Source organism: Morchella sextelata (assembly GCF_020137385.1).
Source record: "Morchella sextelata strain SCLS chromosome Unknown scls_14, whole genome shotgun sequence".
NCBI lineage: Eukaryota > Fungi > Ascomycota > Pezizomycetes > Pezizales > Morchellaceae > Morchella > Morchella sextelata.
The window spans coordinates 420,861-435,473 of record NW_025408629.1 but is presented as its reverse complement, the minus strand read 5'-3'; the positions used below and the strand labels follow the sequence as shown (position 1 = coordinate 435,473).

Below are 14,613 nucleotides of genomic sequence, written 5' to 3'. Positions count from 1 at the left end.
TGTGAGTGTTTGGGGGTAGATGAGGGTGTTGATGGAGATTTTTGGAAGGGTTTTTTTTGGGGAGGGTGTAGGATGAGGTAGGTGTAGGATAAGGTAGATGGAAGGATGTCTATGGACGTTTGAACGGTTATGAGTGGGTGAAGGTGGATGGAGATGGATGGGGGTGTTAAAAACGAACGGGCCCGAGGTTTTGGCTTGCTTTCTATTGGGGTATGTAGTACGTGAAAAAACAGGACCTCAGGACGCTGGATTATTTACATGCTTTGAGTTAATGCCAAGAGCTTATAAATTCGCCGTCGTAAGATCTATATACGTATGCCTTATCTCTCAGCTTAACTAATATGAAAATAAGCAGTCTTGACTTTTTCTGCCTATATATAGCATAGCATAGCGGAAAGCTTATTTACGATAAGAGTACGCTCGGGATCATAAATCTCTACCCTTATAGGCTGGAGATTACTAGACCGAGAACGAAGGGAAAAAGATGTTTTTTTATATCAGTACTACATGTAGTATAGTACAAAGATCCATCAACAATTTTAGTTTAAAGAAACGCTTTGCTAATATTTTTGATTCCCCTAGAGTCCACAGTTCTTATGATTTCAGTATTGTGTCTCGTTTTTTTGAATTATGTCAAGTTGCGGAATTACTAAACGAAACCAAATACCAAAAAAGGCTTCTCAATCCCGCTCAAACAATAATTAGGTACGTGGGCACCTTAGATGTAGTACCAACCCCATAGCCCATATATAGTCGCTCCGGCTGGGCCACAGTAATGCCACGGGCATGAAATTTAACTACATGTATGTAGATCCGGGCCGATCGGAATACAGAACCCAACCCAAACCAACCAAATCCCAATTCTCTTCTCTTGACATCGGCCTGGCCTGGTCTGGCCGGTGCCGCGTATTAAGCTTTACGCTAGTAAAACTATAACGCATGCCCTCAAAGTTACCCAAATAACTACTCTAAGCATCGGGTTGAATAGCCCAGCGGTATTGAGTCATTGCCTCAATAGCTGGCTGTGTCTTAATATGCGTGCGTTCAACCCATGCTGAGATCACTGCCAGAGTGATTCAGCAGAAGATTACCAGCCTGAAACCCCGCCGCAGGGGATGAGGGTTGGGAACTTTTTGACTTTTTGCCCACCCCACTCCACTAGTCGACTCTCGTAGCGGGACTAGTATAGTCTGAGAATGAGACTACCGCCCTACTAACCGTTTCTTCTTCGTTAGGCTGTCTTCATCAATCTGTCGTCGCTCCCAAATGCAGAAATATATATGCGAACTCTTGAGTTCCCATTAATGGATAATTTGAAGTAGGGTTAGGAGAGAGGTATATTAAACCCATCTTCATTCAAAAAAATATTAGTGCCCTGAGCTCACTTAGCGATACTTGCGGTTGATTGGTTGAAAGAACAAGAGGTAGGAATGTTGAAGGACTTGCCTGATTTCTATCATATTGAAAATGTTTGGCCGGTGCACATTAAGAAACTTTAGCATTAACACTACTTTTATTTGGCAGGTAATATATATTACACCACCACAAGTATTAAAGCTCATCGGGATGGGAGTTTTAACTTATTGTTGGGAACTAATAGTTGAATATGTATTTGGAAGGTTGATTGAAATTCTGTTTAGGTGTATAGAAGCTGTTAAGTTATAAGGGCGAGGGAGTGATATAAAAGATATTAGATATTATATAATTCTTTTATAGCTACTATTATATTTAACAACTCTCTAAAAGTCATCTCGCCGGAGTACTATATCAATTATGGTTATTGCGGGGTTAAAGGGCCGGTGGTTAATCGTAAAGGCGGGAAAGTGGTACTTGCTACACGGCAAGACTTGAAAGAAATTTCGAAAGTGACTTACGCCCAAGAATTTATAATTATATTATACGTCAGCTACAGTATTAATTATACTGTACTAGCTAGCCTCATTAAGTTATCAAACCAATACCTGGCACTCACTCTTTCAACCATTGAGTGAGTATAATTGACGATATCGCAACTTTTCAACTCCAAAAACCATCTTTTAATACAAGTTGCAACTCTGAGAAGATGAATCCTAGCGCGAGCTGCTGGCGAATTATTACTGCAGTACCGACACAACAGTTACCCTGTCTACATTTGTATCTGCTAGGCTAGGGTTACTCTACCAACGTCAAGACAGACCCAACATAACAGACCATCCAGTACCCGGATAAACCATAGATCTAAAATACACCTCTACGCACCTAAAAACCCTCCCGCCTCACACACAACTAACCATGGGCAAATCTACCCCCAAAGCCGCAACCAAGGACTCCAAAAAGGACACCAAGAAAGACTCCTCCTCCGGCTCCTCCTCGAAAGGCGGCAAGGACGACAAGCTCAAGCCCGCAAACTCTCTCAACGTGCGCCACATCCTCTGCGAGAAGCACTCAAAGATGGAGACGGTGCTCGAGCGCCTGGCGAACGGCGAGAAGTTCGATGCGGTGGCGAGGGAGTTGAGTGAGGATAAGGCGCGACAGGGTGGGTCGCTGGGGTGGAAGATCCGGGGGAGCTTGTTGAAGGCGTTTGAGGATGCGGCATATGCGCTGCCGGTGTCGACGTGTGATAAGCCCATCTATACGAACCCGGCGATTAAGACGCAGGAGGGGTATCATTGTGAGTGTTGTCTTGGGAGCGTCGGGCGTGGGTGGGGTGTGAGTGCTAATGCGGTCTGTAGGTATTATGGTAGAGGGAAGGAAGTAGATGTGGTCTTTCGGATTGACGAGCTGGGTGGGCGTTTCGGGGTGAAATTCGATGCTCTATGTTGAGACTTTGATGATTTCTCTTCTTTTCCTTTTTCTCTATTGCGATTGCTTGCGGGCGGCCCCCCCGGAGGTGTCGAATTGGGGTTTATCTGACTTGTTTAGCTACTGCGGTTCCCTTGAATGAATTATGATATTCCTTTCATAAAGGGATGAAAGTAATAGATGCAGGCGAAACAGCTGCAATCAAATCACTAATCGGATTGGGTATTCCAGCAGATAGTTTAGATAAATTCTTCAGCTCCGTTTGTTGAAAAACTGCTGGCATGTCACCGAATATTAACTCTGGCTTTTCATCCAGAGAATAGTAGATAGAAGTTACCCCCCAAAGCGTGCATGGGATGTTTTAGAAAGTCTCAATAACCAGAAAAGGTTAGAATGACATCAACTAGAAGCATCCGCGATTCGAAACTTTTGGGTTTAAAAGCCTAGTAGAACGGCCATCAAGCTCTCCTCCCTGCGTATAGCTTTGGCGACCAGGCTCTACCCTAATTTCCAAGCGGATGGCCAATTGTGCCTGCCGAGAGTTAATCCATTGACTGGCTGGCCACATTGAATTGGGTTCCAACTGGATGTTCCCTATTTCCGAATGTCCTAGGCGCTGCGTGAAAACGCTGATTCTAGATCCCTACTGCTAGGATTTTAAGTTGTCGTTGGGCCTCGATATATGCATTCCAACCCCGGGGGACATTCGCATGTAGAGTAAGGGCGGACCGGTCAATGCGTGGTTTAGTACGTCCTGGCACGCTGCAGAAGCGGTAGAAGACAGAACATGCTCCTCGAGATCTCTAGCTGCATAGTCAGACGGCGGATGGCGGGTGCCTACATACATGTATATCTGGACAGCAGCTAGGCATGCACTCAGCCGGCCCGCATCCGAGCGGCTGGGTACGTGTAGGCAGCCAGACATCCCTAGATGCCGAAATGTCAGTTACGCGATGACGTTGAGCAGCAAGAAGAAGTTGTTATTTGCGGCAATTCATTGCGGTCGTTGTTGGCAATTGCATTTTGTCAACATTTTTTTCACTTTGCAGTTTGGACGTGGCTCCAAACTATGTATGTCTTGGAGCCATTTTGTCCTCTACATTGTACCTATAAAGAGAAAGCCTTCTCTCTGGATCCCTCTTACTCTGTTTTGATCATTAGTTCTTACATATAGTAGACTTCAATTCATCGATTCTCCACTGCACTAAAGACCTTCTTAGAAAATATAAGTTTCTCTTGTTCGTTCCCAATGTGCGGCCGCCGATAACGTCTAGCTGTTTCTCTGAATGCAAGATCTGGCCCTCGCTCATTCACATCGCCCATGTAGGATAGAACCAACCACATAGACCTCGAGCTTGCTGCATATAAATTGCCAAGACTATGTTTATAGCAGGCTTCTGGGCCTCCTCGAATCTTGTGAGAGTCTTATAGAATCTCCGGTTAATTAGTGAGGAGTACTCGCTGGTCGCCTATGGTTTACATAGTCCTTGAAGAATGATTCTAACCATATATGCGTGTAGCTGACAGGCCCATTGCATATTGCCGGCGCTTCAGTATACCGGCATTGCATTGGCTATCGGTCGGAAAGATCTACTAGATCCAGGACCATCACGGTGAAGATGGAATTGCTGCAGAATCTACTCGAATATAGTAGCTAGCAGTATATCCAAGGCGGGAGGGGGTTAACGTTAGAGGTTTCCCCTCCGCGATACTGGTCAAAACGGGGGGTTTCGTTCGGCATTCTCTAGTATTAATGCGATTTTGTTTTTTATCTCGATCCCGTGCTGGAGGTCATGTACGGCCCTGGTGGTGTAGTCTAGTACACAGGAGTCATGTATAGCTTTTTGAATCCTCAAAACTTCCCGCTATATCTAGATATCTGGAAAGATCACATCGTCGATTCGAAGGCCCAGAACATCTAAACGTGGCATTAATTGAATATAAAAACTCACAAACACCCCTCCTCTCACCCACAAACGTTCATCTAACACCGCCCTCTGCCATAAGAGACCCCGATCACCAACCCACACAATGGCAACCCCCGACCACAGCCGCTGGAAAGCCATCGGTTGTCTCTTCTGCACGCACACCACTACCGGCCACCGCACCGCCACCCTTCAACGCAGACTCCACGCCCACCTTAGTGCCTTCAGCGTCCCCGCAGTCCCCTTCAACCACGACACCGGCTCCTTCTGGGAGCGCAACCGTCACCAGCCCGATGTCCACCCTGTCGGGCATCCGCAGTCACAGCCCGCCAGTGGTGGTAAGAGGCCAGTAAGTAGGGTGTGTGTGGACGAGTTCCACCACGTGGGAATTATCACGGCGCTGTATAGTGCGCAGGGCGGGCGGGCGGCGGCGTTGGGGACAGTGAGTGAGATCCGGGCGTACCCGTGGCCGGCGGGGCTGATGAAACCGGTTTGGAGCCACGATGAGATTAAGGCTTTTGTGGTGCGGCAGTTTGGAAAGGTGGCGGCGATGGAGCTGTTGGAAGAGTTGCATGTAAGTTGGTTGTTGTGTGGTGTGACGGGGCCAATGATACTAATTACATGTTATTTATGTAGATACTGAAACACTTGTGCAAAACACCCATCCCCAGTGCATGGTGGGAGGAGAAGGTGATGCAGGCAGTGGCCTTGGTGACAACGAGTGTCAAGAGCCCCTCTCGCGGGGTCGAGGTTATCTGCATCAACGACTTCATCAACGACACCCTTTACCAGGCCCATAAGCTGTGGTACAACCATCCCCGATACTCCCAATTGTATGACCCCTGACATCTTCCTAAATCTCATGTCTTCTGGGTGCTTCGCTGCTGATGTAGATGCCAGCAAGACAATGGGATGCTTTGACTCCACCAAATTCGAGGCGTTCCCTGGCACCATAGGAGGAACCGAGATAGACATGACCAAATACCCATACGTCTACGGCTACAAGCCTCAGCCGCCAGCACCCTCAAAGAAAAACATGACATTCATAAAAACCCCTGAGACCGTGACCACGGGACCGACGAGCGACAATATTTACAAGCCTATGCCGTACAAAACGTGCTCTAGGAAATACATGCTCCCGGAGGTGGAATATGGTGTGAGCAGCGTCTTCTATTAAAATCTTTTGTCTTACTATAGCTAACTATAAATAAATATTCGTGTACAGCTGGACAGATACGAGGACGACGAAGAACCAAAATACACTCCCCCAGAATCTGTGGTCCCAAATCCCCGACAGATGCCGCAGTATGTTCCGAAGCCTATCCAGGCCCCCGTTGTAAATAGGAAGCCGGAGATGCCCACGGTCTTCATAATTAAGAAGAAGAGAAAAGTGCCGCCCACAATGAAGACCGAACCCGGAATCAAGGCGGAACAAGGGGAGCTAGGGGCCTCGACGCAGCCTGTCATCAAGAAAGAAAAAATTACCGGCGAGGGACACATCAAGGAGGAGAACAGGAGGATGGGTCCCGTGCAGCCGCTGGTGGTAAATTCCGTACTGCCTCCGGTGGTGAGGGGGGCAGGACATGATGGTGCTTGTGATGGGAATATCGGGAAGCCGAAGAGCGGGGGGGGTGTCTACTGGAAAGAGTCTTTTTAAGCCGAGGAGCGAAGGTGTATTTGGTGGACAGAGTTTCTTTAAGCCAGCCTCTAGGAACGAGGAGAAGGGGGAGAAGGGTAAGCTGGATAGAAAAGAGCCGAGCTCAAAGGGGAACAAGACGTTTACGAATGCTGTGTTTGTGGATATCACCTCGCACTAAATGTGTATGTAGGTTAATCATGACGGTTAGGAAGGAATAGGGTAGGAGGTGGCATGGGGTTAAGGACAGACTTTGGGAGGTTTTGGGTGATGTGACATGGTTAGATAGGGGGGTTGAGCTGCATACATGTACTTGTGGTTTTTATTTATCCAGCTGGTGGAATCTACTCGTGTTCGTTACTGGTGTCGACGTGGCTCTGAATTACCTGCAGTTTTGTCTTGGAGCCATTTTGTATTCTAAACCGTACCTATAAAGAGGAACCTTCTCCCCCCTTCCTTAATTCAGTTTTCATACATGCACAGTTGACAATTAATAGACTTCATTCATCCGTTCTCTACTGCTCTAAAGATTACCCCGGCGAATTAATGGGTAGGTTGGAGTAACGTGTTTCACCCGGTTGTTAATCTCTCCTCATTGGCCTTTATTATGACGAGTGAGAAAGTTTGACCGAGTGATTATCAATGAAGGGATTTCTGGGTGCTTAGCAAAGTAATGTATACAATTATATGTACAATTCTAACTTTCCGTCCTCGATACGCCTGGGCTATGTATCATGAGGTTTATGCAAATCCTATACCCTCTAGTATTGAATCGTCAACTGCCATCGGAACAGGTCTGAAATTCCCGGCAAGTGCAATCGTTAATTCATAATTATTAGGGCATTATCTACACTACCTACATACAGCCAACAAACACAAAAGCCAAGTCTCACCAACGCCGTCTATCTATCGATCTACCCAGCTGCATCCTCCCATTACCCCTCCTTCCCCTTCACCACACTCGGCCCCTCCACCAGCTCCGGCACCAACCTCCCCACCAGCAAATCCAGCACCGCGTACCACAAATGCCTATTCACCTCCTTATCACCCCACACATCCACACACCACTCCCCCACCCACCTCCTCCTCCCCTCCTTATCCCCGTCCTCCCCAACCCACACGCCCCACACCGCCTCCGGCACCCGCTCCACAAGCACATCCACCGCCCGCCTCCTCACAGCCGCCACATCCACCGGCGCGCCCCCAGCACCCATCGGCGCATTCCCGGGGAACAGCAGACCCCTCGCCCGCCAGAGCGCCTCGGCCACCACGCTGCTCTCGAGGCCGCCCGTGACAGCGTCGGCGATCAGCCCGTCCACAGCGGCGCCGATGCGGCCGGTGGTGAGCGGGCGCAGCAGCAGGCAGAGGATGCCCCAGAGCCACGGCTGCAGCAGCGGGACGCCGAGGTAGACGGGCAGCAGGCGCACGGCGGCCATGGCCAGGAAGGGCTTTTTTGCGCGCGGCGGCCGCGGCGGCGGCGGCGGCGGCGTGTGTAGGGTGTGTAGGAGCGAGACGGCGAAGGCCTTGAAGCCGAGGAGGAGCAGCAGCATGGCCGAGAGGGCGGATTCGAGCGCTGGCGGGATGCGGATGGAGGGTGTTTTTGCGCGTGCTTGTTGGTGGTGCAGTGGCCTCGGTTCCGGCGGCGGCGGCGGCGGCGGCGGCGCAGCAGGAGGAGGGGGAGGGGGGGGAGAAGGAGGCCGCGCTAGCAGACTGGTGATGAGCCCGTGTAGCATCGCCGGCTCGCTCATCTTCTCGACCAGTCCGCCGACCGCCATCGCCGCCAGCAGGTCGCGCACAAATGTCCTCGCGCAGGGGCTCTGCAGCTTTTGCACCGGCAGCAGGGCGTCGAGGAGTGCGTGGGACAGGAGCTTGTTGTACTGCTGCGTCGCCTCCGCGCTCGCGAGCGCCGGGTGGGGCTGCAGGTTGTGGAACAGCTCCGCGGGGGTGTGGTGGCTCACCGTGCCAGCGCGGGCATGCGCGAGCCGGTGGTCCGTGATGTGGCGTGTTACGAGCGCGGGGAGCTCGTCGAGGAGTAGGAGGGGTATATCAATCTGCACACTATACATTAGCCCGCACCCCGCAACCCCCCCCCTTTTTTTCTTCTTTTCAAACCGGCGGAATCCAGCTAGCACTCACACCATCGACCCGCCTCTCCACCTCGGCCACAACGTCTGCGACGACCTTGACCACCTCGCTGATGAACTCGCGGTCGCTGCTGATGCCCGTGTACCAGGTGTCGATGTAGTCGCGGCAGACGATGGCGAGGAGGGCGTACAGCTGCATGTCGATGTCGGGGTGCTTTGTGATGGGCGGGAGGAGGGAGGAGAGGGGTTGGGTGGGCGGCGCGTGCGCGCAGAGGACGCGGCGGATGAGGGAGAGGGTGGGGGCGTCGAGGAGGTCGGGCATTGCTGCGTGGTGAGTCTGGGGGGGAGGTGAGGAGGTTTGAAGCTGTGGTTGGAGCTGTGCTAGTCGAATGGCGAGATTTGAATGGCGGACTGAATGGTGAAGTTTGAAGCCGTTGAAGGTGAGGTTATTGAAGGTGACGTTATGGCAGTGCGTGATAGCTGAGAATAAGTTAGCGAGCCATCCCATCCCATCCCAGCACAGGCCATAGATCAGATTAGCTGGTTACGTTTGTCTTGTAATTATCATCACATCATCCCCGGATGCCAATGATCAGACGGCGGGTTATCCAGAGAAAAAAGGCTTGTGAAGAGAAGATTGCCCCGTTGCTGCGTTGCTGCGTTGCTGCGTTGCTATGCGAGCGTGAGCGTGAGGCGAGGGTGAGGGTGAGGTTGCGAAGCAGGTGTGAGGTGGACAGGGTTAGGTCTAGCTGCTCACGCCCACTCCCGCACTTGGCGACCCTAGTTAGTTAGTTACGTCGCTGCAGCCATCTTTGAAACTTGAGACGAGCGCTCACCAACGAAGGCCCGAGGGAGGGATAGTCTATTTACCATAGCATGTCTCGAGTAGGAAAGTATCCAGAGCAGAGTCGAGTATCCAGAGTCTCCAGAATCGTAGTCCCTCCCGCTTACCGTGCCGTGCCGTCCTCTGCGGTCCCCGTCAAAAGCTTCACACTGGCAGGGAGAGAGAGAGAGAGGCCCGAACAAAAAGGATCTCACGAGCGCACGCCGGCAGGGCAGGGCAGGGCAGGGCAGGGCAGGGCAGGGCAGGGCAGGGATTCAGGCCCTTAGCCGCTGCAGCCCACATGTCTTTTTTTTTTTTTTTTTCGCTTTCTCACACTTTTCACAGGTCGCCCTGCATGGCTGGCCGGCAAGCATTTGTTTGTGCACTCGGAGCCAAACAAATGGCCAGATTGGTAGATTGCTAGATTGGGCGTGCATGTGTGAGTGGTTGGTGGGTCGGGTGAGCAGGAGAAGAAAAGAGGGGGTGGGTGACAGGAGGGTGCATGGGTGGGGGGAGGACAGGGAAGGGAGGGGAGGGGAGGGGGGCTATCGATAAGATTGGGGGAGGGGGAGGGGAGGGGAGGGGAGGGGAGGGGAGGGGAGGGGAGGGAGGGGTGGCTTGGCGGTCGCAACAGAGTACACACGCGACAGTGCACTGGATATGAGAGGGGGAGGGGGACTGAGAGAGGGACTGAGAGAGGGACTGCGTGCACTCTACTCTAGCTGGACTGGACTGCACTGGACTGCACTGGGCTGGGCTGGAATGCAGACTTACCCCACTTACTCTCCTCTCCTCTCCTCTCCTCGAGGCTCGAGCTCTTGTTCATCCCCACACCCTCTTCTTCTTCTTCTTCTTCTTCTCCCCCTTCTTCTTCTTCTTCGTGGCTGGCTTGCTGGCTGGCCGGTTGACATCTCACCTGCCTCCGCGCCCTTCTGATCGCCTTTTTTTCTTTTTTTCTTTTTTTCCGCGAGTGTTCTTTTTTTTACCCGTTGGGAGGAGAGGAGGTCGTACATATATACAAGATAGTGGACTCGCTGCCTTCTTCTTCTTCTTCTTCTTCTTCTTATTCTTTTCTTCTTTTTCTTCTTCTGTTCTTCTGCTGCTCTTCTGCTGCTCTTCTGGAAACACTCAGTTTAGACCTCGACTCGACCTATCAAGCCACAGTCAGTGCCGTGAGCCGACGATAGCTCGATCGGTACTTCTCTCTCCACCCCGCAAACAAGCAGACCACCGACCAGCAGCAGCACCCACAATGCCCACCCGCCGCCGCCGTCTCCTCGACCGCCTCTCGCGCATCAGCTCCTCCCCGCAGCTCACCACGCCCTCCGCCCTCGGGTCCCCCCTCTCCCCCGCGCTCACCCCGCACCACGCCTCCTCAACCCTCACGCTCGCCACACCCCCCCCGCACCCCGCCCAAACCGTGCAAATCCCCTACGGCACCGACGGCGAGTCCCTGCACATCACCATCCCGCTCCCCCCCCGGCCCCGCCGCGACCTCTGGACGCCCCTCCCGCCCGAACTCAAACTGCACATCCTCAGCCACCTCTCCACCCCGGACCTCCTGCGCACGGCGCCCACCTCCCGCGACTTCGCATCCCTCACGCGCGACGGCCAGCTCTGGTCCACGCTCGACACAACGCACTACTACACGCGCATCCCCGCGTCGCAGCTCGCAGCCCTCATCACCTCCTCCGCCCCCTTCCTGCGCCACCTCAACCTCCGCGGCTGCCTCCAGCTCGCCGCCGACTGGCGCCAAGACGCAACGTACTCCGCGCCGCGCAACCTGCGCTCCGTCATCCTCGAGGGCGCCCAGCCCTCCAAGGCCGCCCTGGGCGCCATCGTCCACCGCAACGCGGCCCTCGTCCGCCTCGACGTCTCCGGCTGCCGCGCACTCACCTTCAGCGTCGCGCGCCTCATCGCCACGTCGCTGCCGGCGCTCGAGGCGGCCGACGTCAGCTGGTGCGCTGGCCTCGAGGCCCGCGGCCTCAAGCGGATCGTGGAGGGGTGCGGCCGACTAAGGGAGCTGCGCGCGTGCGGCGTCAACGGCGTCGAAGACGCCACCGTCATGAGCGCGATTCACAGCGCGAATCGAATCACGAGGCTGGATATGAATAGCTGTGCGGGTCTCACGGACGATGCCATCCGCACGCTGTGTCTGGGCCCCTACCACCACAGTAGCAGCGGGGCGGCGCCGCCGCCGCCGCGCAGACTCACGTGGCTGGCCGTGTCGTCGTGTCCACGGATTACGGACGCGGCGCTGCATGTGCTGGCGGCGCATGCGCCGCACCTGGAGGGGTTTGAGGCGGCGGCGGACGTGGGGGTGACGGACGCGGGGCTGGCGGCGCTGTTTGGCGGCGCCAGGGGGCTGTCGCATGTTGATGTTGAGGGGTGTGTTGCGGTTAGTGATGCTGCGGTTACGGCGCTGGCACGGCATGGGAAGGTGGTGTATCTGAATGTGGGGAGCTGCGCGGATGTCGGGGATGGCGGCGTGGTGGAGGTGCTGAGGAGGTGCGCGGGGGTGAGGTGTGTGGAGGCGGATGGGACGGCGGTGACGGATCGCGTGCTGGATGAGGCGGTGAGGGCCGTGCGGTATAGGGGTGTCGCGGAGGTGGCGCTGGCGGTGTATGATTGCCCCGGTGTGACGTGGGAGGGGGTGCGCGCGGTGATGGGGCAGAATTCGGGGGGTGTGGGGGGACGGGTGAAGGTGAAGTGCTATTTTGGGTGGCAGGCGGTGGTGGATACGCATTGGGAGAGGTGTGGCAGGGGCGAGATGGGCGACGCGGAGAAGGTGGAGAGGGCGTGGGCGGCGTTTATGGGCGGCGAGGAGGGCGGGAGGAGGAGGAGAAGGAGGGGCGGCGCGTGGATGTGGGAGGGGGGTGCGGGGGCGGGGGTGGACAGGAGGGGGAGGGGACGGTGTGTGGTGTGTTAGTAGGTGTAGGTAGTTTGTTATTTTCTTTCTTTCTTTTTCTTTTCGTTCTTTCTTGGGGTTCTGGGTCTCTTTCTTTCTTTCTTCTGTCTGGTGCGGTGCGTTTCTGTTTGGTGCGGTTCTCTTCCTTTTGGTTCGGTGCTTGTGCGTTCTCTCCTTCCTCATGTGGGTATTCTGGTTCTGGTCCTTTCTCTCTCTCTCTCTCTCTCTCTCTCTCTCTCTCTCTCTCTCTCTCTCTCTCTCTGGCCTCCTCCAGCCTTCTATCCGGTCTTCTCTCTTCCCCATGATTTTCCTTTGTGTAACGTGACCGAGTGATGATCCATGATCCGACGGTGTGGCTTTGGGTGGCGTATTTGTGCTTTTTTTTTTGGTGTGTGTTTTGTGTTTTGTGTATGCTAGGAGTGTGTTAGATGGCTTGTTTGTAGGTACGTTGTAGCGTAGGTGGGGAGGCGGGGGCAATATATGGATTTGACTTTAAATTTACGGTGTGGTTTGTGCTGTGTGCGGTTGTGATTGTGAGTGATGTGTGCGGTTGTGGGTGGGTGGGTGGTTGTGGGTGAGCGGTGAGGGTGGTGAGGGTGGTTGTGAAGTAATTGTGATTGTGGTGATGAGCCGAGTGATGGTTAGTAGTGAGAACGTGAGCTTTCAATAGACTGGCGAGACCGCAGCTAGCATGCGCTATGTAGCTGCTGGACACAGGATATCAATAACCCACCCACCCGCCCGCCAATCCGCCCGCCAGCCAGCCAGCCAGCCAGCCAGCCATTACAATCTATGTAATAGTAGCAACCATGCGCATGAGGCAGGACTCAGTGCCTGCTCTCTAAATTATAAAGCTGGCATTCATACATACCCTGCCACCCACGGCCATTGTTTTTTTTTTTCTCGTGCACGCCCAGCGGGGGGACAACAGATCAGATGGAGAAAGAAAGTTGCTAGGTGGAGGAGAGGTGGTAAACCAATGATGATCTGAAGCAGAACAAAAGGGCTGGCGGGGTGTCGTAGTCATGTCCGAGGCCCAGTGGGCCATGGGATGGGGGCGCGCGGGCAAAAGAAAAGACAAAAAAATGTCCCCCAACCCTCATCCCCTAATCTCTTCTGCCGAACCACTTGATGGGCTGAGCGCGCGCATATCAAGACACGGGCAGGGAGTGAGGCAATGACTCAATACCGCTGGGCTATTCAATCCGATGCTTGGGGTGCTTGTTTTGGTTGCTTTGAGGGGCGTGCGTTGGGCTTTTGGCGTAATGCTTAAATACGCGACGCTCAAGTCGCTCCTGGGTTGGGTTGGGCCCTATATTCCGGTTGGCCTGGATCTACACCATGCATCTCACGCCCGCGGCAGTACTGTGGTCCGGCCGGAGCGGCTGTGGGCTATGGGCGGAAAAGGAGAGGGGTTAGTTTGTATGCCGTCATGGGTGGTCACTCGTTTGGCTTGGCGTGGATGTGGGTGATCATGGGTCGAGGCATTGATCGCGTTCGTCCCTTCTGTGTTTTTTATGGGTCACAGCCTATTCTATTCGTCCAGCTACGGTTACCTGATACTTGGGGAGTCGGCGACAAGATGAACAGGGACCCCTAACCTCGGCTCGTCCCCACCCCCTCTACTTCCATGCTTCCAGGGACTTGCTGCTAAGTAGGGGATGGGTGCGAGACTACCCCTAACCCTATAGATGTTAACCACTCCTTCACCGCACCCCACTCTCTCTCTCTCTCTACCCTTCATCCTATCACTGTTCTTCATCCATCCACCTTTTCATCTCCGCTGTTCTCCAACCTTTATTATACCCCGTTTTTCACGTGTGTCTTTTGTTTCTAGATTCAAATCCAGTGTCTGTGTGTGCTCTCGCACTTATGTCTGTTCTTCACCCCACTCTTTCCTCACTTGTTCGTCCCTACATGTAACCATTCCCTGAGTCTTCGTTCGTTCCGCCATCATCTTTTACCCTCGCCATCTACTGTATCCCCCGCTACACCAGATTATCTATCCGCACTCTGTTCCGCTTCATTCTTCACCCCCATCACACTTCACTTCATGCACTGATCACTCACTCCTTTGATCCACGCCGTTCTTTTATGCCCTTGTATCCGGTCTTGGTCTCACGTCTCTCTTTCCTCATCTCCATCCATCCCGCTCATCGTCTACACATCTTTTGGCTTTTTCCTGTACTATGTTTATTCATCATCTCGTTGCTGGTCACTTGCCCCGTCATCTTTGCCTCTATCCTCCACACTCTTTACCTATTCGCCTGGCCGTTTTAATTTCCTGGTATATACTATCCCATTCCTCCATCATCCTGATTCTTCGCTCCCTTTCTTTTTTTTTTTTTCCTTCACTTTCCCGTTTTATTTTTTTTTTTTTTCTTTCCAGGGGGGGGGGGGGGGGGCTCCCACGTCACCGAGGCGGGAGGCGCAGATACAGCGGGCAAAACTTCCTA

The 14,613-nt window shown here is 53.4% G+C and overlaps 4 protein-coding genes across 4 annotated transcripts; 3 read left to right on the top strand and 1 right to left on the bottom strand.

Moving 5' to 3' along the window:
- Positions 1 to 2,271: 2,271 nt before the first annotated feature.
- Positions 2,272 to 2,737, top strand: H6S33_002983 (uncharacterized protein; the record flags this gene model as incomplete). Its single annotated transcript, XM_044834761.1, has 2 exons — positions 2,272 to 2,650; positions 2,712 to 2,737. 2 exons carry the CDS (start codon positions 2,272 to 2,274, stop codon positions 2,735 to 2,737), a joined length of 405 nt encoding a protein of 134 aa, XP_044692190.1.
- Positions 2,738 to 4,812: 2,075 nt separating this feature from the next.
- On the top strand, positions 4,813 to 6,363 carry H6S33_002982 (uncharacterized protein; the record flags this gene model as incomplete). The annotated part of the gene is made up of 6 exons (XM_044834760.1): positions 4,813 to 5,044; positions 5,115 to 5,148; positions 5,205 to 5,280; positions 5,343 to 5,539; positions 5,607 to 5,862; positions 5,932 to 6,363. 6 exons carry the CDS (start codon positions 4,813 to 4,815, stop codon positions 6,361 to 6,363), a joined length of 1,227 nt encoding a protein of 408 aa, XP_044692189.1.
- Positions 6,364 to 7,277: 914 nt separating this feature from the next.
- On the bottom strand, positions 7,278 to 8,748 carry H6S33_002981 (uncharacterized protein; the record flags this gene model as incomplete). Its single annotated transcript, XM_044834759.1, has 2 exons — positions 7,278 to 8,393; positions 8,479 to 8,748. The coding sequence occupies 2 exons, from the start codon at positions 8,746 to 8,748 to the stop codon at positions 7,278 to 7,280; spliced, it is 1,386 nt and encodes a 461-aa protein (XP_044692188.1).
- A 1,753-nt stretch (positions 8,749 to 10,501) lies between these two features.
- On the top strand, positions 10,502 to 12,178 carry H6S33_002980 (uncharacterized protein; the record flags this gene model as incomplete). Its single annotated transcript, XM_044834758.1, has 1 exon — positions 10,502 to 12,178. The coding sequence occupies one exon, from the start codon at positions 10,502 to 10,504 to the stop codon at positions 12,176 to 12,178; it is 1,677 nt and encodes a 558-aa protein (XP_044692187.1).
- Between the last annotated feature and the right edge of the window lie 2,435 nt (positions 12,179 to 14,613).